We start from the raw sequence: 18,029 nt of genomic DNA on the forward strand, positions 1-18,029 counted from the left end.
GTATTTTTTCTCTTTAACGACTTTAACTATAATTTACTGGGAAAAGGGTGAATTTGTTTAAAACATGTTTTTTTAAACTCATGTTTAAAACTATGTTTAAAACAAAAAAAACATGTTTTAAACAAAAAAACAGTTTGTTTTGTTCTTTTTAAAAAAAACACAAATTTTGCCAACCCTGCTTCCAGTCCACGACTTGAAGACCGCACTCCAAGACCATACTCGGAAGATCCTCGCTTCAAGTACGGTCTTGCCACATACCAGGCGATGAGGGTCATGAAGAAGAAGAAGAAGCCTTTTATATATAATCCGTGATCAAGGGTTTGGCAACATTGTTAGGGAGGTTATTTAAAATGTTTGAAGTGAGGATTCCATATTTATGTCAATGTCATTTTCCCCATTGATAACGTAATTTTATAATCGTTGGAGAGAAATTTAGACAGGTAAATATTTTAACTTAGATACTTTTATATACATGTTTGTGCCCTGAAAACCTATTTTACCGATGAGGAATTTGAGTGGATAGAATATAGTGTTTGGAAAAGTTCGCCAATGTACTTTTTCTGTTTTCTTTGTATTGCTTTCACAGGCCATTGACCAAATACACGAACCATAGTCAATAACAGCTAGCTGTACAACATACGTTGTAAAATAGGTTTTCAGGGCACAAACATGTATATAAAAGTATCGGTAACAGTAGTATAAGCCGGAGACACATAAAACTCGGTTGTTTTCAAATAAAAATCATTGCTACTTACCTCATATGCATAGCGGAAGATTTTTCAAGCTGGCCATAACTTTTTCCCATGAAAAACACGTTACTTTTAACATTATTTATTGGTCGTTGCTAATTCGGCGGGCAAATCTTGACTCACGTTGTCTATCGTCAGCTGATGTGCAGTGTTTCCAAACTTATGAACCGATAAATGCCGCACAAACTATTCACAAAAGGTTTTTAAGCGAAAATTGAGGCTAGACTCTACTTTACGTCCTTATCTGCATGGTGATTGCTTCTTTGCGTTCGCGGTGCGCGATCGTGGTGCGGCACCCGGCATCTCTTCGGGTAAGTACCTTTTTCTTTTTACACTTTCTGTTCACGATAGCCCCACTATCCATTCACGGGGTCGAGGTATGCCTACGAGGTTAGGTTAGGCCTGTTAGGTTAGGTTCCATTAGCACTCATTTCACCCCTAAATATGTGCTTCATCATCTAAAAAATACCTCAGTATGTTCAATTGCGCATATCCGGACAACATCGGTTTTTCTCGATTTACTCCTTCAGGAAATTTTTGCTCGCTTTGGGATTTACGTTGTTGAATTCCTTATAAAATAAGCTTTCCAACAATATATGACACGTATTCCTTAGGAAAAGGACGTAAACTAGAATCTTACCTTTTATTGAAAAAAAAAAACCGCTCACACGTCATCTTGTCAAACTTCCGCGTGGTTGCTACACTGTGCTATTTCTTACATTTACAACTACTTACCGTTACTTGTTATTTCGATTCTGTAACACACATTATGGCGACAGTGTACTGGTTCATCGCACGTTGTGCCATTGTTTTGTCGATTTATGCAGTGTTGCATCCTCGTTCACTGGAAAATACCTACCTTCGTGACCGGATTTGAAATAATTCTAATACCTCGCAAACCATTGATGTTAGCCTCACAAACCATTGACGTTAGCCCCACAAACCATTGACGTTAGCCCCAAAAACCATTCACGTTAGCCCCAAAAACTATTTTCCGTAAGGTTAGGTTAGGGAAGCATAGTTAAAAAAGAAATTTAAAAAAAAAATAAAAATACTCGACATGTCATGTTCTAGTGAAAACACTGCGAGTTTGAAACACTGACTACGGGATTACGACCTCTAACACACGAAACATTGTGCTCTCGTGCAGAAAGCAAATGGCGGCAGCAGAAACAGCGTGTCGGACAGATTTCCGCAGAAAACAACATATATTCGCATTAAAATGGATCAAAACTACATTCACGAACTTCCACAACGCTGCAGAAAACTATTTCCGTAAATACTTTCTCCTGTAAATTTGAAGAGATCCGTCACCCCTATACTATAATGTTACCAACATTTCTTTTCAGAACCATGAATTCACAAGTTTTCACTAGCGAACTCTTGCCACTTGTTAATAGAATTCCAATAACAGCAAATGCAACAACTTCTTTTACATTAAACCTTCCGTGTTATGCATGCACGTGTCTTATTATTTGCTAGTTTCATTTCCTATTTTGATATCCTGATGATTTTTTTTCTGTATTCAGGCCTCGACTATTTTCACCAGGTGGTGATAATAGCATACAGGGTTATTTTCACGAGGTGGTGAGAGTAGCATGTAGGGCCTATTTTCACGAGATGCTAGGAACAGCTTATGTGGCTTTTTTGGTAAGAATTAAGATTCGTGTTTAGAAGGCCAAATTTAGTTAGTATACAAAAAATTAACGACATTGGAGACATTCTCTATATTCTTAATTCGCTCTGCTTTTTCCACCAGTAACAGTAATTACCTGAATCATAACATAGTACAACATTATAGTTTATCTTATTTTTATTATAATTTTAATGCTAATAACCCTAAACCTGACCTGCCTAAACTAACAACGAAAGCATTTAGGAATGTAATACGCCTTCTTACTTATGTACCGTAATGGCACATACTAGCACCACTAGTCCATATCAGAACATCTTGTGGTATTTTTTCAAGTACTTGGCCTGCAGGAAAAAAGTACTTGTCTCCTGCACAAAATAAAAAAATGCACACCGATGGAAACTTCATACACATCAACAACTAAAGAATACACACATATATGTCACAGGCCAGGCCAGGTTGTAGACCATGCACATGCAGTTTGAAATCTGGTGAAAATAGTCACTCCGATTAAGAAAAACAGCATGAATATGAGAATAAAATATGCCAGTTATTTATAATGCTCAGTTGCATAATTTAATTGTAATAGAGGCAAAAGTTGTTCCATTAGATGATTAATCATAAAATCGTGTTTAGTAATTTTGTATTTGCATTTTGGTTATATTTTGAAACCCATGCTGGTAACAGTTCCGAATGTTTATTGATATTTTTCAAGTCTAATAGAAGTATTAGGAAGTGCTTTAGAATACTGTAAACGAGTGTGGGAGTAAGTCCGTAGCTTGGAGAAACTAATTAGCACAGTTAAAATCTTCACTAACACTAAGTATTAGTTACTGGAGAAATGATGATTTAAAATTTAGCTTACACATTAGTTTACGATCGACTTTTTATCTGCGGAACGTTCTAGAATACATTTTGTAAAAAAAAATATAGCATCACTTCATTATTTTTGGTTTTCGTCATTTTGCTTTTGCATTTTCAGTTTTTTTATTGAGGTGCTGGTGCGATCTCGCACAAACACTTTTCACTCGTTTCTTTCATCATTTTTAATATTCGTACTTACCGATTATGCATTACAAAAGTTTCTTGAAGGTGAGATTTTGCTCTTGTGAAGAAAATAACTTCAATTTATCACATTAACAGTGATTATTGTTGTTTTTTTTTTTTTTGTAGCTAATCAGTAGTGATTTATTCATTCTAGTTTTTTGGACTTTTAACCACTGTTATTTAAAAGAGATTTACCTACGTTTCGGAGGCAACTTTGTATATAGAGGTCCTTGTGACCGACAGACGCGGTGGAGCCTAGGCCACCAAGAATAATCCTCCAAGGCAACCATTTAGACTCGCTACCCTGAAGACGGAGGCAGATGCAGCCTCCGAAACGTAGGTAAATCTATTTTAAATAACAGTGGTTAAAAGTCCAAAAAACTAGAATGAATAATTATTGTTCTTGCTTTTTTCGCTTGCGTACCACAAGATGGTGGTCAGATCTTGAGTAGCATAGTGAATCATCAGTTGGTAAGCAGTGTTTCCAACCTTGTTAATCGAAAAATGCCTACTTTGGTGTTCCTGATTTCGGATTTTTCCCAGGTTCGAACCTCAAGAATCATTCACGGATAGCCCCACGAACCATTTCTGGCAAGGTTCGGATAGGTTAGGCAAGCATAGTTAAAATTTTGTTCAAAACACAATGCGATGCAGCTTTAAAAAAATATAAAAAAATCTTGCAAAACAACCGCGTGGTTGGAAACACTTCAAGGGGTTTACGTCATGAAACGTATGTGACACCTGGTTACCGGAGAGTGTCGGAAAGATACTTTTCTTGCAAGATACATGAATTTGCGGTCAAATATATTGCACGATGGAAAAAATACATCCATGACCTTTAAACAATCTTATAGAAACTCAATTTTGTAAGTGCTTTCTCCTGTAAAATGAAGAAATTTGTTTGTGCGAGGTCGCACCATTACCTTTATTGATTACATTCAACTTGACGATTTATTTTCCTAACTGTTAATTAAAATACTACATATCTTGAATATATATTTATTATTTAAGCCATGGTTAAGTATATGAAGCACTTTGCAGAACTAATAAATTTAAAGTAAATTATGCTTGTGGCATGTACTCATGAAATATTAGAGTTTCACCCTGATAACAACCAACAAATTTGCTTAATAGCATTGGTGAATTTCTACTAAAACAGTTGTGATTTCCAATGTTACAGTTCATGATTCTGAGTGCTACCGTTACAGTACAGTTATTCTAATTACTTGTTAATATTAAAATGTGCACCATGGATAAATATTGTACACTAATTTGTTTTTGGCTTGCCACATTGTACATAGTTCTCTTATGGTAGTTACATATTTTACAAGTTAATTACAGTCTTAACAGATTTAATTCTATGCTATATGAAACAAAGAAATAAAAAACGTATGGATTAAGTAACTGCACAGGTTCTCAGAAAAAAAAGTTACAAAACACTGCAATTTTCAGCCATAAATTATTATTATTATTTTTTTTCAGTGAAAGTTAGAATTCTGTGAGATTTGTCCTTGTAGCCACTGTCGTTTTGTTTTCCAGCAGGGGCCATGGCCTCTGTGTATGTGGCAAGGGAGAGGGAATCATTCTGCCACAAGGAGCTGCTGTTGAAGGAGCTCGATGCAGAAGGCAGGAGGTTGCTGTGCTTGGTGGGAACGGAGGCCGAGGATTCCTGTGGACTGAGACTCAGAGAGTTTGCCCTGAGTCTCTGCAGGAGTTGCCACTTGCTGAGGAACGACAGGAGCTTACTTCTGAAGACTGAGGATGCATTGGTAGCCATGCAGTTGTGCATAGCTCAAAGGAACAAACAGGTACTTTCTCATAGCTTTTTTTCGTGTTATTTTGTACGATTTTTACACTCTTTTAAAACAAATCTGCATTTCTTCAGTGCTTTTCTGTGGCCTCGTGGCTCCAAATAACTTTTAATTTACTTTTTTCAACTAATTTTAGTGTAAATTACTAACATAACTTGTCTGCATCTTTATCCACAACAGAACATCAATCCAAGTTACGCTCTCAATGTTATTGTTATATACCTAACGTAATTGTTTCAGAGCACCATAAAATATTTTTTGTTTGAAGCAAAATTCATGCACCATATCATTTTTAACTCTTACATGCCCGGGGTGGATTTCCATGGTGTAAGCCTTAACGCTGAGAGCATTTCCAAGCAAGAAATTCACCAAGATTTGAATAATAACCATCCCCCCTACAGCCCTGACCTATCCCTATGCGACTTTCATGTGTTTTTAGCCCACTGCTCGAAACCGACCCACCCACTCATACATACACTTATGTTCGGGACATGCACTCACCACCATACACAGCAGTCATACGCTCATAAATGTTCCCTGGTCTGTTGCCTTCTGCTGGCAAAAACTGTATCACAGATCGCTGAACCTCCTTTGTGGCACCTGACACTGTGAACGCCATGACTCACCTCACTGAATGACTGACTGGCACCTTGGAGGCAAGTTGCACATACACAACCTTCCTTACCTGCCAGTGCTGCCACCTAGCAATGCGGTCTTGCAGACATGTGGCGTACCTCAGCCTGGCCTACATATCCCGTAATTTTCATCGCTATGTCACTTTATTTCACGGCATTATACCGGTTATTTATTGACCATACCAAATAGTTACAAATGGTATGTACCAACATTTTTATCCTATGTATGTTCCACTAATGCTGCAAACATTTGAAAAAATATGTTCCAAAGCAATACAATATGCGCGAGGTTTCATATGGCACTCAAAACATGTAACAATGTCTTCTCATATTTGTGAACAACATAGTTGTTGTTATGAGAAATGCTGAAAATATATTTTTTTTATTCCAAATTAATTTCAAATTGTTCAATAGGTTCTCATTTCTGTACGTTCTATCCTTATTCTTATTTCCTTCTGCATTGCCATACTGGTATATAATAAAAAAAAAAAGGTATCTCCCCCCCCAATATAGTCAGAATAAAATTTCACTTCGCTAATTACTAAGGACATGTAACAATCCAAACATGTATGTCTGAACTTTATCTGAGATGCAGTATCTGTTAGTTACAAATATGTACCAGCTGGACATTGGTGATTATAACTGCTTGGTACATATTTGTACCAGCTGAACATCTAAGAGTTAACATAAACCAGTTGGTGCTCGATGGGACAATTATTAGCTGGAGGTATGCTTGCGTAAGTTTTCCTAGCTGGAAGATACCACCCCCTTCATCTCCCTTCATTTCGAGCCCTGGTTAGGGTTGTTCATTCCACGCTAGTAACTAAAAGCAATGGCCAACATCTTGTCTCTTGGCTGCTACACCGTGGAAAATTATTTACTTATCTATAAACTAAACTACAAGTGAAGTAGGTCAGCTGCAATTGGTAAAATTAAATCAGAATTTTTTTCAACTCTGTGCAATGCAGAGTGTCAGAGGAATGACTGTTGTTTTTGTTTCAGAAAACAGGAGAATATGTTGCCCAGCTGAGTGAAGTGCTTGATCTGTACAAAGCAGTTGTGGAAGTGAAGGCGAAGGGAATTGCTCCCACGGACGAGGAACAGAAACAAGTGTGTGAAGATTACGGCGAGTTCCTGAGGAGTAACAATGTGATTGACGAATGGGACATGCTGACAATGTTGAAGCAGGAGCAAATGGACCAGAATTCAAAGCTGAAGCCTGTGCTGAATGGCTCTGTGTTCGTGCTCTTTGGTTGTCCACGTAAGCCAACGGAGAGGGAAATTCTGGAAGTGCTCTTCCAGCACTGTGATGTTTACGAGGCATGCGTCGCAACCCCCCTGAACTCGAGCCTTCTGGAGAAGGCCAGTGAATGTGCAGAGGGTGAGGTGCTGCTCTCTCTCTCGGAGTGGGGAGAGATCTTCTCCAAGGAAGAGGAGAGTCCACGAGGTACACGCAGAACTTCTTCCGTGTCTGGTGTCTTCTCGGAGAAGCTCTTTGTGGCATATCTTCGCCTGTTGGTGAACTCGAGGGACGAGCTGGCCCTGGCGGTTGCCGTCAGTGGCCCTGGGTGGGAGCTGGACCACGAGGCTTTCACGGCCATCAAGAGAGAGGCCAAGGGGAAGAGCATGCCCATGTTCCAAGTAAGTTCTTCATTTCTGTATTAGTTCATCATGTATACATTCCACTGACTAGAAGAGTATTTTCAAGTTGAGCTGCATGTTGTGATTGTGCAGCTCATAATTCCAGTCGCAACCACAAGGAGGTCCCTAGGAAGGACATGTCAATACTACTGGTAAAAGAGAAGTGAAACGTTTGTCAATGTTCTGCCAAATGATTGCAAATAGTCCATTCAATTCCCATTTCTGTAATTCTTAGATTATTTTAGATTGTTGCCAGTGTGTGATATTTCTACTAAGTTTTCAGAATAATAAAAAAATTGGTGGAATACCTCGTGTATGGGTCATGACAGAACCCTGTTACCAATATGATGTGAATGACTTTAGGTTGCCAGTTTTCTTCTTTTTGTCCATTATTGTTTCAACATCCTCAGGCTTGTATCCTCTTACGACCAGTGCTATTTTTTTTAGGAAGGAGAGATAACAACAGAGTTTGCACTAGTGTGCGCTTGTGAGTAATATACATCTAAATTTCAGACTGTGGTGCACAAAAGGAATACACTGGACGTGATGTAACATCTGCTTGTTACCATGGTTTCAATACTGTTTATTACAGACATTCTTATCTTTGTGCGTAAGAATTGTTACAATAGCAACCATTTTTTCTGGCAGTGTTTGAGGGGAAAATTTGCTGCACATTGTTCAGTTTGGCAGAGTTACTTACCCTGTTGCAGTAGGTTACTTGAAATTGAACATGATGAAGCGAACCAACTTATGTATCCAAGAAAATGGTGGACCCTTCGAACATTTGCTTTAATTTGTAGGGATACCCACATTTCAGGGGTGCAAGGTGTATGTAATTTATTGCATATGTTAGAGACTAACCAACTTTCTCCTCTGTCGTTAAAAGTGACTTAGTGTGATAGCTTGAGGTGAAACACGTCTGTTAGTGACACGTGACAGCAACTGTGTTGCCAGTGTTCCTCGTAATATTGTGAAAACATCGAAGTTGAGCTGCCTTGTGCAATGTTTTTGAAACTTCGTCAAAGTTTTTTGAATATGACTTTTTCTGTCATATTCAATAGATGGCCATCCAAATTGTTCGTTGGTATTGTGAAATGTTGCACTAATTTACTTCAGTGAGTTCTGTGCATCAATACACACGATTTGCAAAAAAAAATCTTGTACTATAGTTGTTAAATTAATGAAAAATATTTTTAATATTTTTTTTTTTTTCCAAGGACCTTACATTTTCCATTTTAATTATTTTTTTCAAAAATTGCAAAATTTAATGTTCATATATTTTGATCTTCATAGAAAACTGGACATAAAGATATTTTTTTACAAAAAAATATTGATATCTAAAACGTAAAAAAACACAGTAGTAATTTTTAGGAATGTTTTGTGACCATGTGACAACCAAAACAGTTTTGTAATCTAGGGTTAAGTTGATCCTTTCAGAACTTGTCCTTTCCCTTGATTCTGTGGTTTTTGCCAGACTGCAAGGTAACTTTCAGAATATTTATCCTAGTTATAATTGTCCTCCAGTTAGGAAGCAATATTGTTTTCTCCTCCCTCATTGACTATGATTAGAGGCATGCATACTTCGTTTTTGATGAAAACATGAAATAACTGACTGTAATGTTCATTTTTCATGTTTCTGAAAGGAGTGAGGTACATTTTCCTACCATGTTTTGTCACGTAATGATGCTAAATGAACTGCAAAATGCGAAATGAACTTGAGAGTTTATTTACAGACATGACACTTTCTGAAGTTTGAATTATCATGTGAGTTATGCAAGTCATGGAAAATTGATTAATTCTGCTGTAAATATTTGAGAGGCAAAGTTGGACCCCTTTATACAGGAATAAACTTAGTTATCTGGTGACTACATAGATGTGTTATTACAAGGGATATTTTTATTTTGTGTATTGAGTGCAGCTTTTAAATCAAATTTAGGATTATATTCACAATTTTAGAACCAAAATGTAATTTTATATACCACTTTGTTCTGCTTTTTCACCGCTATAACACTGCTATATATCCTGTGGTCAGAGTAATAGGGAGGGATTGCCCTCCTCCCTTCATCTTTAAAACATGCAATCAAGCTTCAGTTAGCATGGGAGCAAATCATGATTCCCCTTCAACTTGTCATTTATAATTAGCAGTAAATGTAGGGGAAGACAGCCGTGCTCCCATCTCCAACTGGGGGAATTCCACAGCTACACTTGTTTTCTGACACTTTGTGTGCAATAAACCTTAAACAAGGATACATGATTCATCAGGAACGTAAGTTTTCCTTTATATTGCATTCTTACTAAAAAATGCAAGAAAATAATTTACATCACAGATAATTTTTAACCATTATCTTCTACCTACTGACCTGCCAATTTTGTAAGGATGGTGATATTTAATACAATAGAGATGAGTGATCTTTTTGCATGATCCTTTGGATTTTACATGGTTGTCCTTTTTATTTAATGTTAATTGCATTTTAGCAGCAGTAAAAAAAACAGGGCATCCAGTCGCTATGGTGCCTGAATTTTCAAATTTGGTTCTAAAAGATTTTTTTTAAATTTTGAACACACTCCTGATTGATTATTTATTTATTTAATGTTTTGGAAATTTTAATTGTGGCTTTTCTGGATCATGTGTATCATTAAATCTGAATTATAAATGTGCCATTATAAATTTTTGCACTGTTGCTAGCTGAATTTGAAAATTGCAGTGATATGGTACAGCCTACCATATATGTATTAGAATGTTTTTCATGCTGTTACCAGTATAGAGTTCTTTAGGAAGGTCACATTTCAAAAGGTGTGGTTTTATCTTAACTGGATTCATGGCTTTCTTAGACCATATTTGCAAAAAATTATAATGAATGCTGGCTCTTGAGAAAAAGCATCTGGCGCCTAAATTATTTTCGAGTTTTATCTACCACTGATTTCAAGTGTCACACTTTACAAAATGTCAGGGATGGGGAAATGATAGTTTGTTACAATTCCTATCCTGAGACTAATGTAGTACATTGTGAAATGGTGTTACTTAGGATGGAATAAGGAAAATGGACACAATACGAAGCAGTTTTCACATAAGACACTAATGGATTATAGGGAGTGAACATTTTAATTGTTCATCGTTTCAACACAGTGCCCTGCATCTCTTTTAACATTCCTGCAAAATGCTCTTTAATAATATGTATGTACTCAGTCAAAACAATGAGTAATTAAAATTAAAATTTTATTCTTATTAGCTGTTCTATGAACCTCACTGCATGCTGCTGATATAAATGGTGCAGATGTGGACTATAAGTTGTCTTCCTCCTTTCAGAGCGTGCTATCTTATGTTCTGAAGAATCGACTGGGAGGAAAAGGCTATGCTCCAGATGCCGACTGTCCTCTCCTGCCATACACAAAGCCCCTGGGGGAGTTCGTGGATTTAATTCAGAAGTTGCAGGCTGTCATCGAGGAAGTCAATGACTCCTGGTGAGTCAAATTCTCTTAAACTCTTCTGCATGTAGGTTTCTATGGATGAGCACTTTCCAGGTGCACTTTTAAAACTTGCCATGAAATAAAAAAAAATCATAGCTCGAAGAACTAATTGTTGTAGCGAGATGGTTTTTTCCCCCAAAATGACAGAATTTTTAGCAGAGGTGAAAATGAAACATTGTACCTTCCAATAATGAAAGTTAAAGGAAGAACATGAAGAAAAATCAAACTTACAAAAAAAGAAAAATAAATTGCAGAATTTCAGGAAACTGTAATTTTCAGGTCATTTTGAAAATTGGACGTTTCCCACCAGGTCCCTAATTGTCGCACATTGTGAAAAAGTTCATTTGTTCCTGTTATTACGTGTAAAAGTAAAATATTTCATCAAAAAGCAGTGGCTGAAGTATGATACCCTATTTATAAGTTCTATCTCATGATGGTGGTGTGGAAAAATTATAATATATATTTTGTGATTCCAGTGTGTCATACCCTCGTATGTATAAAATTAACAAAAACGACAGAACTGAAATATTATGTGTAGTGGTGGGATATATCCAGATATACAGGGTGTCTACAAATGATTAAGCATTTTCAAATATTATTTGTAACTGTAGTATTAGATGTAAATTTGTTCGAATGTGATGTTAGAGGACAAGTACAAGGCACGTACTGAAAGTCATGAGCCTTTTTCGATTACTCTCAGGCTTGACCATTTCAGTTAAAACCATACTTCAGGCAGATACAGTCATCTGTATGAACCACATGCTGACACATGCGCACCTTCGCTGTCAGTAGGAGAAAAATGGCATCCACAGACAGTTCGTTTCGTCAACGTACTGTTGTGGAATTTCTTGTTAGTGAAAATGTTGGAGCTGCAGAAATTCATCAACTTTTACATAAATTCTATGGATATGCTTGCATGGGTTCCAGTACAGTGAAAAGGTGGGTAAAACATTTTAGAGATGGTAACACAGACATTGTTGATAAGCCTCACAGTAGGAGACCGAAAACAGCTTCCACGCCCAACAACAAAGACCGAATCCAAGGAGGATAACTGTTCGAGAAATTTCATATCATCTGAACATTGGACACAGTGCTATACAGGACATCATAAAGACTTGGTTATCACAAGATTTGTTCAAGATGGGTGCCACAGCTTCTGACAAATGACCATAAACAAACACGTTCGACCATCTGCTCCCCATACAGCTGGGTGCACAGTACAGAAAATTGAAAAAAGAGCTTGGAATTAATGTCCCACCCTCCCTACAGCCCCGTCCAACTTTTACTTGTTTGTTCCGTTGAAGAACAGCTTTTGGGGTACCAAGTTTGACGACAATGATGAGGTGAAGGATGAGGTTCACCTGTGGTTACATCGTGCTGAAACGCACTTCTATAAGAGTGGCATTTTTTAGCTGCCACTACGGTGGCGCAAATGAGTTGACCGATCTGGATGTTATGTGGAAAAGTAACAATAAGGTCCAAATTATGTATTATCATAGGTAGAATAAAAATAGTGATTTCTGACTTTGAGTAATAACACTTGTCTCATTACTTTCAGTTCATACCTTGTATTTCACAAAGTTTTGTTTCCTATTGCAAGTGTTGTACATTTCCACCTCCTGCCTCTAGAGTGCAGCAGTAGTTACGATGGCAACAAACAGCAAGAAAGCATACGCTCATCCTCCCAATTTCATGCAAGTCTCTCGGTGACAACTGTTCGATGACGATTTAGAACGAAGTTCAGTAATTATCCACCCAGTGCAAACTCCATATGGTGTATATCGATAGTGTGAACAGTTCACAGCTACACGATGTCTCTCTTAAAGCAAAATCAATGGATTATAAAGTTGATATTCGCAGAATTCCAAAGGGGGAACAAATCGAATACTTGTAGTGTGTCAAGAACTTGTTGAGTTTCTCTACAAAACTGTGAACTTACTTCTGATACATTCAATAATACACGCACGGTAACATCATGAAACGGCTCCAATCGTTTGTAGACACCCTGTATATCCCATTCATCTTAAGTGCAATACAAGTGGTGGCATGATTCATTCAATTAGGGACACACAGGAGATGTACTATAGAGAAGTTTCAGCGAAAAATGCAGGCTCAACCGGGACTCAAGCCAGTCTGGTCTCGCCTGATTTTTTGTGCCCTTGGGGTGAAGGGTAAACTCACCTGCCGCAGTGGGGATCTGGTGGGTTGGGGAGGTGATAAGTATGGGGCAGGTCTTGCACCTGGGTTTATTACAACTGTAAGCTGGGGTGTGGAAGTGTTTTGGACCAAGATGTTCTTAAGGTTGGGGGGGGGGGGGGCGATGGAAGACGACCCTAGGTTTATCCCGAAAGATGTCCCTGGTGTCAGAATCACTGTGTAGGATGGGAAGGAGGGAGTGGAGGGTATGTCTGATTTTCTTAATGTCGAGGTGGTATTGGGTGATCAGAGCTGGAGGGTTGGTTTTGGGTTGTTTGGTGCTGTAGTGGGAGGTGGCTCTTGTGATTTGTTTGTTGATGAGGGTAGAGGGGTAGCCACGTTTGGTTTCGGCTTGCTGGAGGCGTAGGTTGTAGTTTTGGCAGGATGAGTTAAGGCATTGGCCTCTGAGGGCTAGGGAAAATGGGATGGCTTTTTTGGTGTGGTAGGGGTGTGAGCTGGAATAGTGGAGATACTGGAGGTGGTTGGTTGGTTTGATGTATATGTATGTTTCCAAGTGGTGTCCCACGATGTGGATGTCCATATCTAGGAAGGTCACTTGGTCTTTGGAGTGCAACCAGGTGAATTTGAGGGTGGTGTAGTCGTTCAGTTGGTTTAGGAATGTAGTGTCCAGAGGAGGAAAATGTCATCTATGAATCTCAGTCAGAGGAGTGGTTTCAGTTGTTGGGAATCAAGGAATTCCTGTTCCAGCCTGCCCATGAACAAGTTGGCATAAGAGTTAGCCATACGGGTGCCCATTGCTGTGCCACGTATCTGCAGGTAATGCTGGTCTATAAAAATTGTGAACAAAAAAACACACACACACACTTAAACTGGAATCCAAACCACTGTGTGCCTCCACCAGGTATTAAACTGAGAATTCCTTGATTGCAAGGAGACAATGATACCATTATCCCATCAGGGAGGCCCTACTCAATTAATAACTTGCACGATGATGATAACATGTTCAGTGAGATGAAGGCTACCAAATGCAACTTTAAAATGTGATATATTAATATTCTTAAAACTTATCAATATGATTTGTATTTTGTAATAATAGGCTCTCTCAAATGTTTAATTTTTGCAATATTTACTCTTTTACATGCAAACTGGTAAAATTTGCAAGTTTGTATAGAAAGTGCATATTGTGCCACATTCATATTATTTGAAGAATTTACAAGCATGAAAAATGTGGTTGTGATGTGTCATTAAGTACAACAAAAATATTTTGTTGCATTAATTTATATTTTTGACATCACATTAGCGAAAAATCAAGGTTGCTGTTTATAGGATGTGCAAAGTACGTACAAGAATAGTTGAGTAGACCGGGTGTGATTTGGCCCGTACGAAACCAAATACGTTGTACATTCTGACTTGTACTTCCTTTAACAGTACAGCCGCTAAGAAAATCATCTCCATAGTGAAGAGGCAGCTGCTGAGTGCAAAGGAAACTCTGGTTAAAAGGGAGTCTGTGGAGCAAACAGCAGAAGGATTTGCTTCCATGGCAGAGGACGTGAGTAGCTCACTCAAGACAGAATCCTCTGGGAGCCCCAACAGAGATGTTTCGTCTGGCGGCACGATCTGTGGCCATTTCACAAAGAAGGTACGTGATGCGTTAGGTACATATGGTTAATTAGGTGAAAAATTGCTATGCTTGGGTCTTTTGGCTTTGAGTTGAAGAATGGCGATTCTTGATTCCAGAGTTTAAGACTGTTTAAGTCTAACCTAAGTAAGAGTCACTGCAGATGCTTCAAGTAATGCTGAATTAATCGTCTCATCCAAATAGGGAACTGAAGGGCTCATCCTTCTTGCTTGTATTGGGTGGAGAGGAGGGTGGTTTAAACTTACACAAGATGAAACTTACTTGTTTGTGCATGATCTTGTACTTATTGCCATTGCTGTTTTGGTCCTTCACTTCACAAGACATACTGACCTTGTTACCGAGACGTATTTGGTCATGGAGTATCCATTTCTAGCCAAGCAAGGGGAACGGTTTCATACTGCCACTTTTTTGGAGAACAGGCGAAAGCTACCAGAGAAACAAATTGTCCTCCAACTCCTTTCTTCAAAGGTAAGGCCTGACTGCTTCTGCTCTTCGATGGACTACAGTTTCGTAGATTGTGAAGAAAGAAGTGCAGCTGTGCAGAAACTGGTTATAAAAGTTAGGAACAGAGACCATCACATCAGTTCTCTTGAGGAGATTATATTCGTAGACATTTATTGTTATTTCAAGAGAGAACATCCAAGTATTTTAAGGCTTCTGCTGTCACTGTCAGTGTTAATTCTTTGTTTGAAGTTGAAGAAATGACTACGAATACAAGAATTGAATGGCAAGAAAGACTGTTTTTGTGCAGGAACTGAAAATTAAATATAGTATGTCCACATGAGGCCTCACTTCCAAAAGCTGAACTGATGACTAGAGACACATATTTTTGGTAAATAAAAGAGAAAAATTTTGGTACAAAAACTGTCAATTTCGGGTTCAAAAGCAGTAAATAAAATAAAATTTCAGTATTACAGCAGTGAAAAATCAGATCAAAAGTAACATATAAAATGACATTTTGGTTTTAAAATTGTGAATATAATCCTAAATTTAATTTAAAACTGCACTTATTACACAAAATAAACATGTTTTTTGTTTGTTGGTATGCATATCAAGGTATGACATACTGAAATTACTAAACAACATATCCATTGTTACTATTATTAACAAGTGGAGATTAAAGAAGGTTTTTGTTTGTTTGTTGCCACTCGTAATATTATGTAATAGATTTATAAAGAAAGGGCTATAAGTCTTGAACCACCACTTTCTTCTGAAAATTTTCAATTATAAATGTGAGGCAATCCATGTCAAAGTGCCCCTGAATCTCAATTTTTAAAAGTAAGTGCAATGCTGTGACTTCATCCTATCTTGTGAGTGAACAATCTAAAATTGCCATTGTATGAAAATTCAAGTATTATACATAATTAAGTTGGAAGGTATTTTACATTTTGTTAATTTATTTTAACTTTTTTATTTATTTTTGATTTATATTGTGCCCCACCCATGACACAACAATCAATTAATTTCTCATTTTAACTGTTACATTTCCCCCTCAACTCCACTAGAATATTCAAAGGTCAATTATCTTCTCTTTCACTGTCTTAAATAATTTATTTTTCATCATTTGGCAATTCAATTAAAATCAATATCTTATTAAGTAATCAAGCAGTGTTTCGTCTGTTCCACCTGTGACACAAAATTGTCCACTTGTAACTATAAATCCGGGAAAGTATTTTAAGGGTAGTTATGTTTAATCAACAGTGTTAGTTTCATATTTCATTACACAGAAACTGTAAGAAAATTGTTGCTGAAGTATCAGTAGAATAGTCACTTTAATATTAAATATATAAACAAATGAAAATTATATTAAAGAGGAAATAAAAAGTAGGCTTAATTCAGGAAATGCATGTTACTTCTCTCTTCATAAACTATTGTCTTCTCATTTAATATCTAAGAAACTAAAAGTTAAAATATACAAAACAGTAATTTTGCCTGTAGTATTATATGGGTGTGAAACTTGGTCCCTTACATTGAAAGAGGAACATAAATTGAGAGTATTTGAAAATAAGATCCTTAGGAAAATCTTTGGACCTAAAAGGGATGAGGAGACAGGTGAGTGGAGAAGGTTACATAATTTAGAACTACATAATTTGTATTCATGTCCAGATATTATTAGAATAATAAAATCAAGAAGACTTAGGTGGGCAGGCCATGTGGCACGAATGGGAGAGGAAAGAGGAGTTTACAGGATTCTTGTTGGGAAACCTGATGGTAAGAGACCTGTAGGAAGGCCAAGACGAAGATGGAGGGACAACGTTGAGATGGACCTAAGGGAAATCGGTAGAGATGGAAAAGAGTATATAGAACTTGCTCAAGATAGGGAAAGATGGAAGGCCTGTGTTGCTGCAGCCATGAACCTTCGGGTTTAAGAAGGCTAGGGAGTTAGTTAGTTAGTTAGTTAATATTAAAAATATTGAGTGCTTGTCCCACCTGTGCAATAATGAGTAAAAAGCAACACTTTAACAATGTGCAACAATGCACATTTCCGCTTAATGTTTTTACAGCAATTTTAAAAACTGCACCCTGGAAAAATGACCCCTGCAAGTTTTCACGCTTCTCTGCGTTCATTTTAAGGCAGAAACGAGGCGAGGCTTGCATTGCACTCAAAACACAATCCACCATGTTGATACATCATGTATGCGTAGCTAGGTTTATCATCTGGTCTTTGAGCGTTCAGTTTACGTGTAGCCTACGGAGAGACAACGTGTTCAACAGTTTAACGATCTGTGCAGATTAAAATAATGGAAGAAAGAACAATAGTGGATGGGAAATTATGTTATGAAATTATTATTCTTCTTTTATTCTCCCTGCTGCCCACGTTCAAGATAAATGAAAGAGGTCTCCCGAGTGTAGGTTCTCCGGTCATGCGAAAAATTTTCCTTCTGAAATTGGATGTTGAACAAATTTTCAAAAATAAATTTTAAGCTTATATTTATCGAAATTTAACCTGTAGTGCAAAATAAGAATGAGATAAAAATACTGTATTCATTTTTTTCATTTTCTTCACTTTATTTAAAAAGCCTGTTATACTTTTCTTTCCAGGCAATTTCAGTTTGTTTCCTATCTGTGTGGTCAGTCATTATAAATTGTGATAAAATATTTTTGTACAGATAAGAAAAAAATATAATATAGAAGATTACATCAGTTGCACAGAAAATGTCAATATTTAGAATATGTATGATGATTACAATGAAGTAATGTGTATGAGATCACATACTAAAATGGTACGATATATTTTCAATTTTTTAC

At 37.2% G+C, this 18,029-nt stretch overlaps 1 protein-coding gene across 1 annotated transcript in view; it reads left to right on the plus strand.

Annotated features, from left to right (window-relative positions):
• Positions 1-271: 271 nt before the first annotated feature.
• LOC145990360 (PCNA-interacting partner-like) overlaps positions 272-18,029 on the plus strand; it is a 59,193-nt gene continuing 41,435 nt past the window's right edge. Inside the window, exons 1-5 of the mRNA XM_083126079.1 lie at positions 272-440; positions 4,969-5,237; positions 6,878-7,516; positions 10,824-10,978; positions 14,570-14,780. Coding sequence (XP_082982205.1) covers positions 4,977-5,237; positions 6,878-7,516; positions 10,824-10,978; positions 14,570-14,780 — 1,266 coding nt within the window. The 5' untranslated portion in view covers positions 272-440; positions 4,969-4,976. The remainder of the gene's footprint in view (positions 441-4,968; positions 5,238-6,877; positions 7,517-10,823; positions 10,979-14,569; positions 14,781-18,029) is intronic.

The sequence above is a fragment of the Lepisma saccharinum genome, chromosome 1 (assembly GCF_977018435.1).
Source record: "Lepisma saccharinum chromosome 1, izLepSacc3.1, whole genome shotgun sequence".
In the NCBI taxonomy this organism is placed as follows: domain Eukaryota; kingdom Metazoa; phylum Arthropoda; class Insecta; order Zygentoma; family Lepismatidae; genus Lepisma; species Lepisma saccharinum.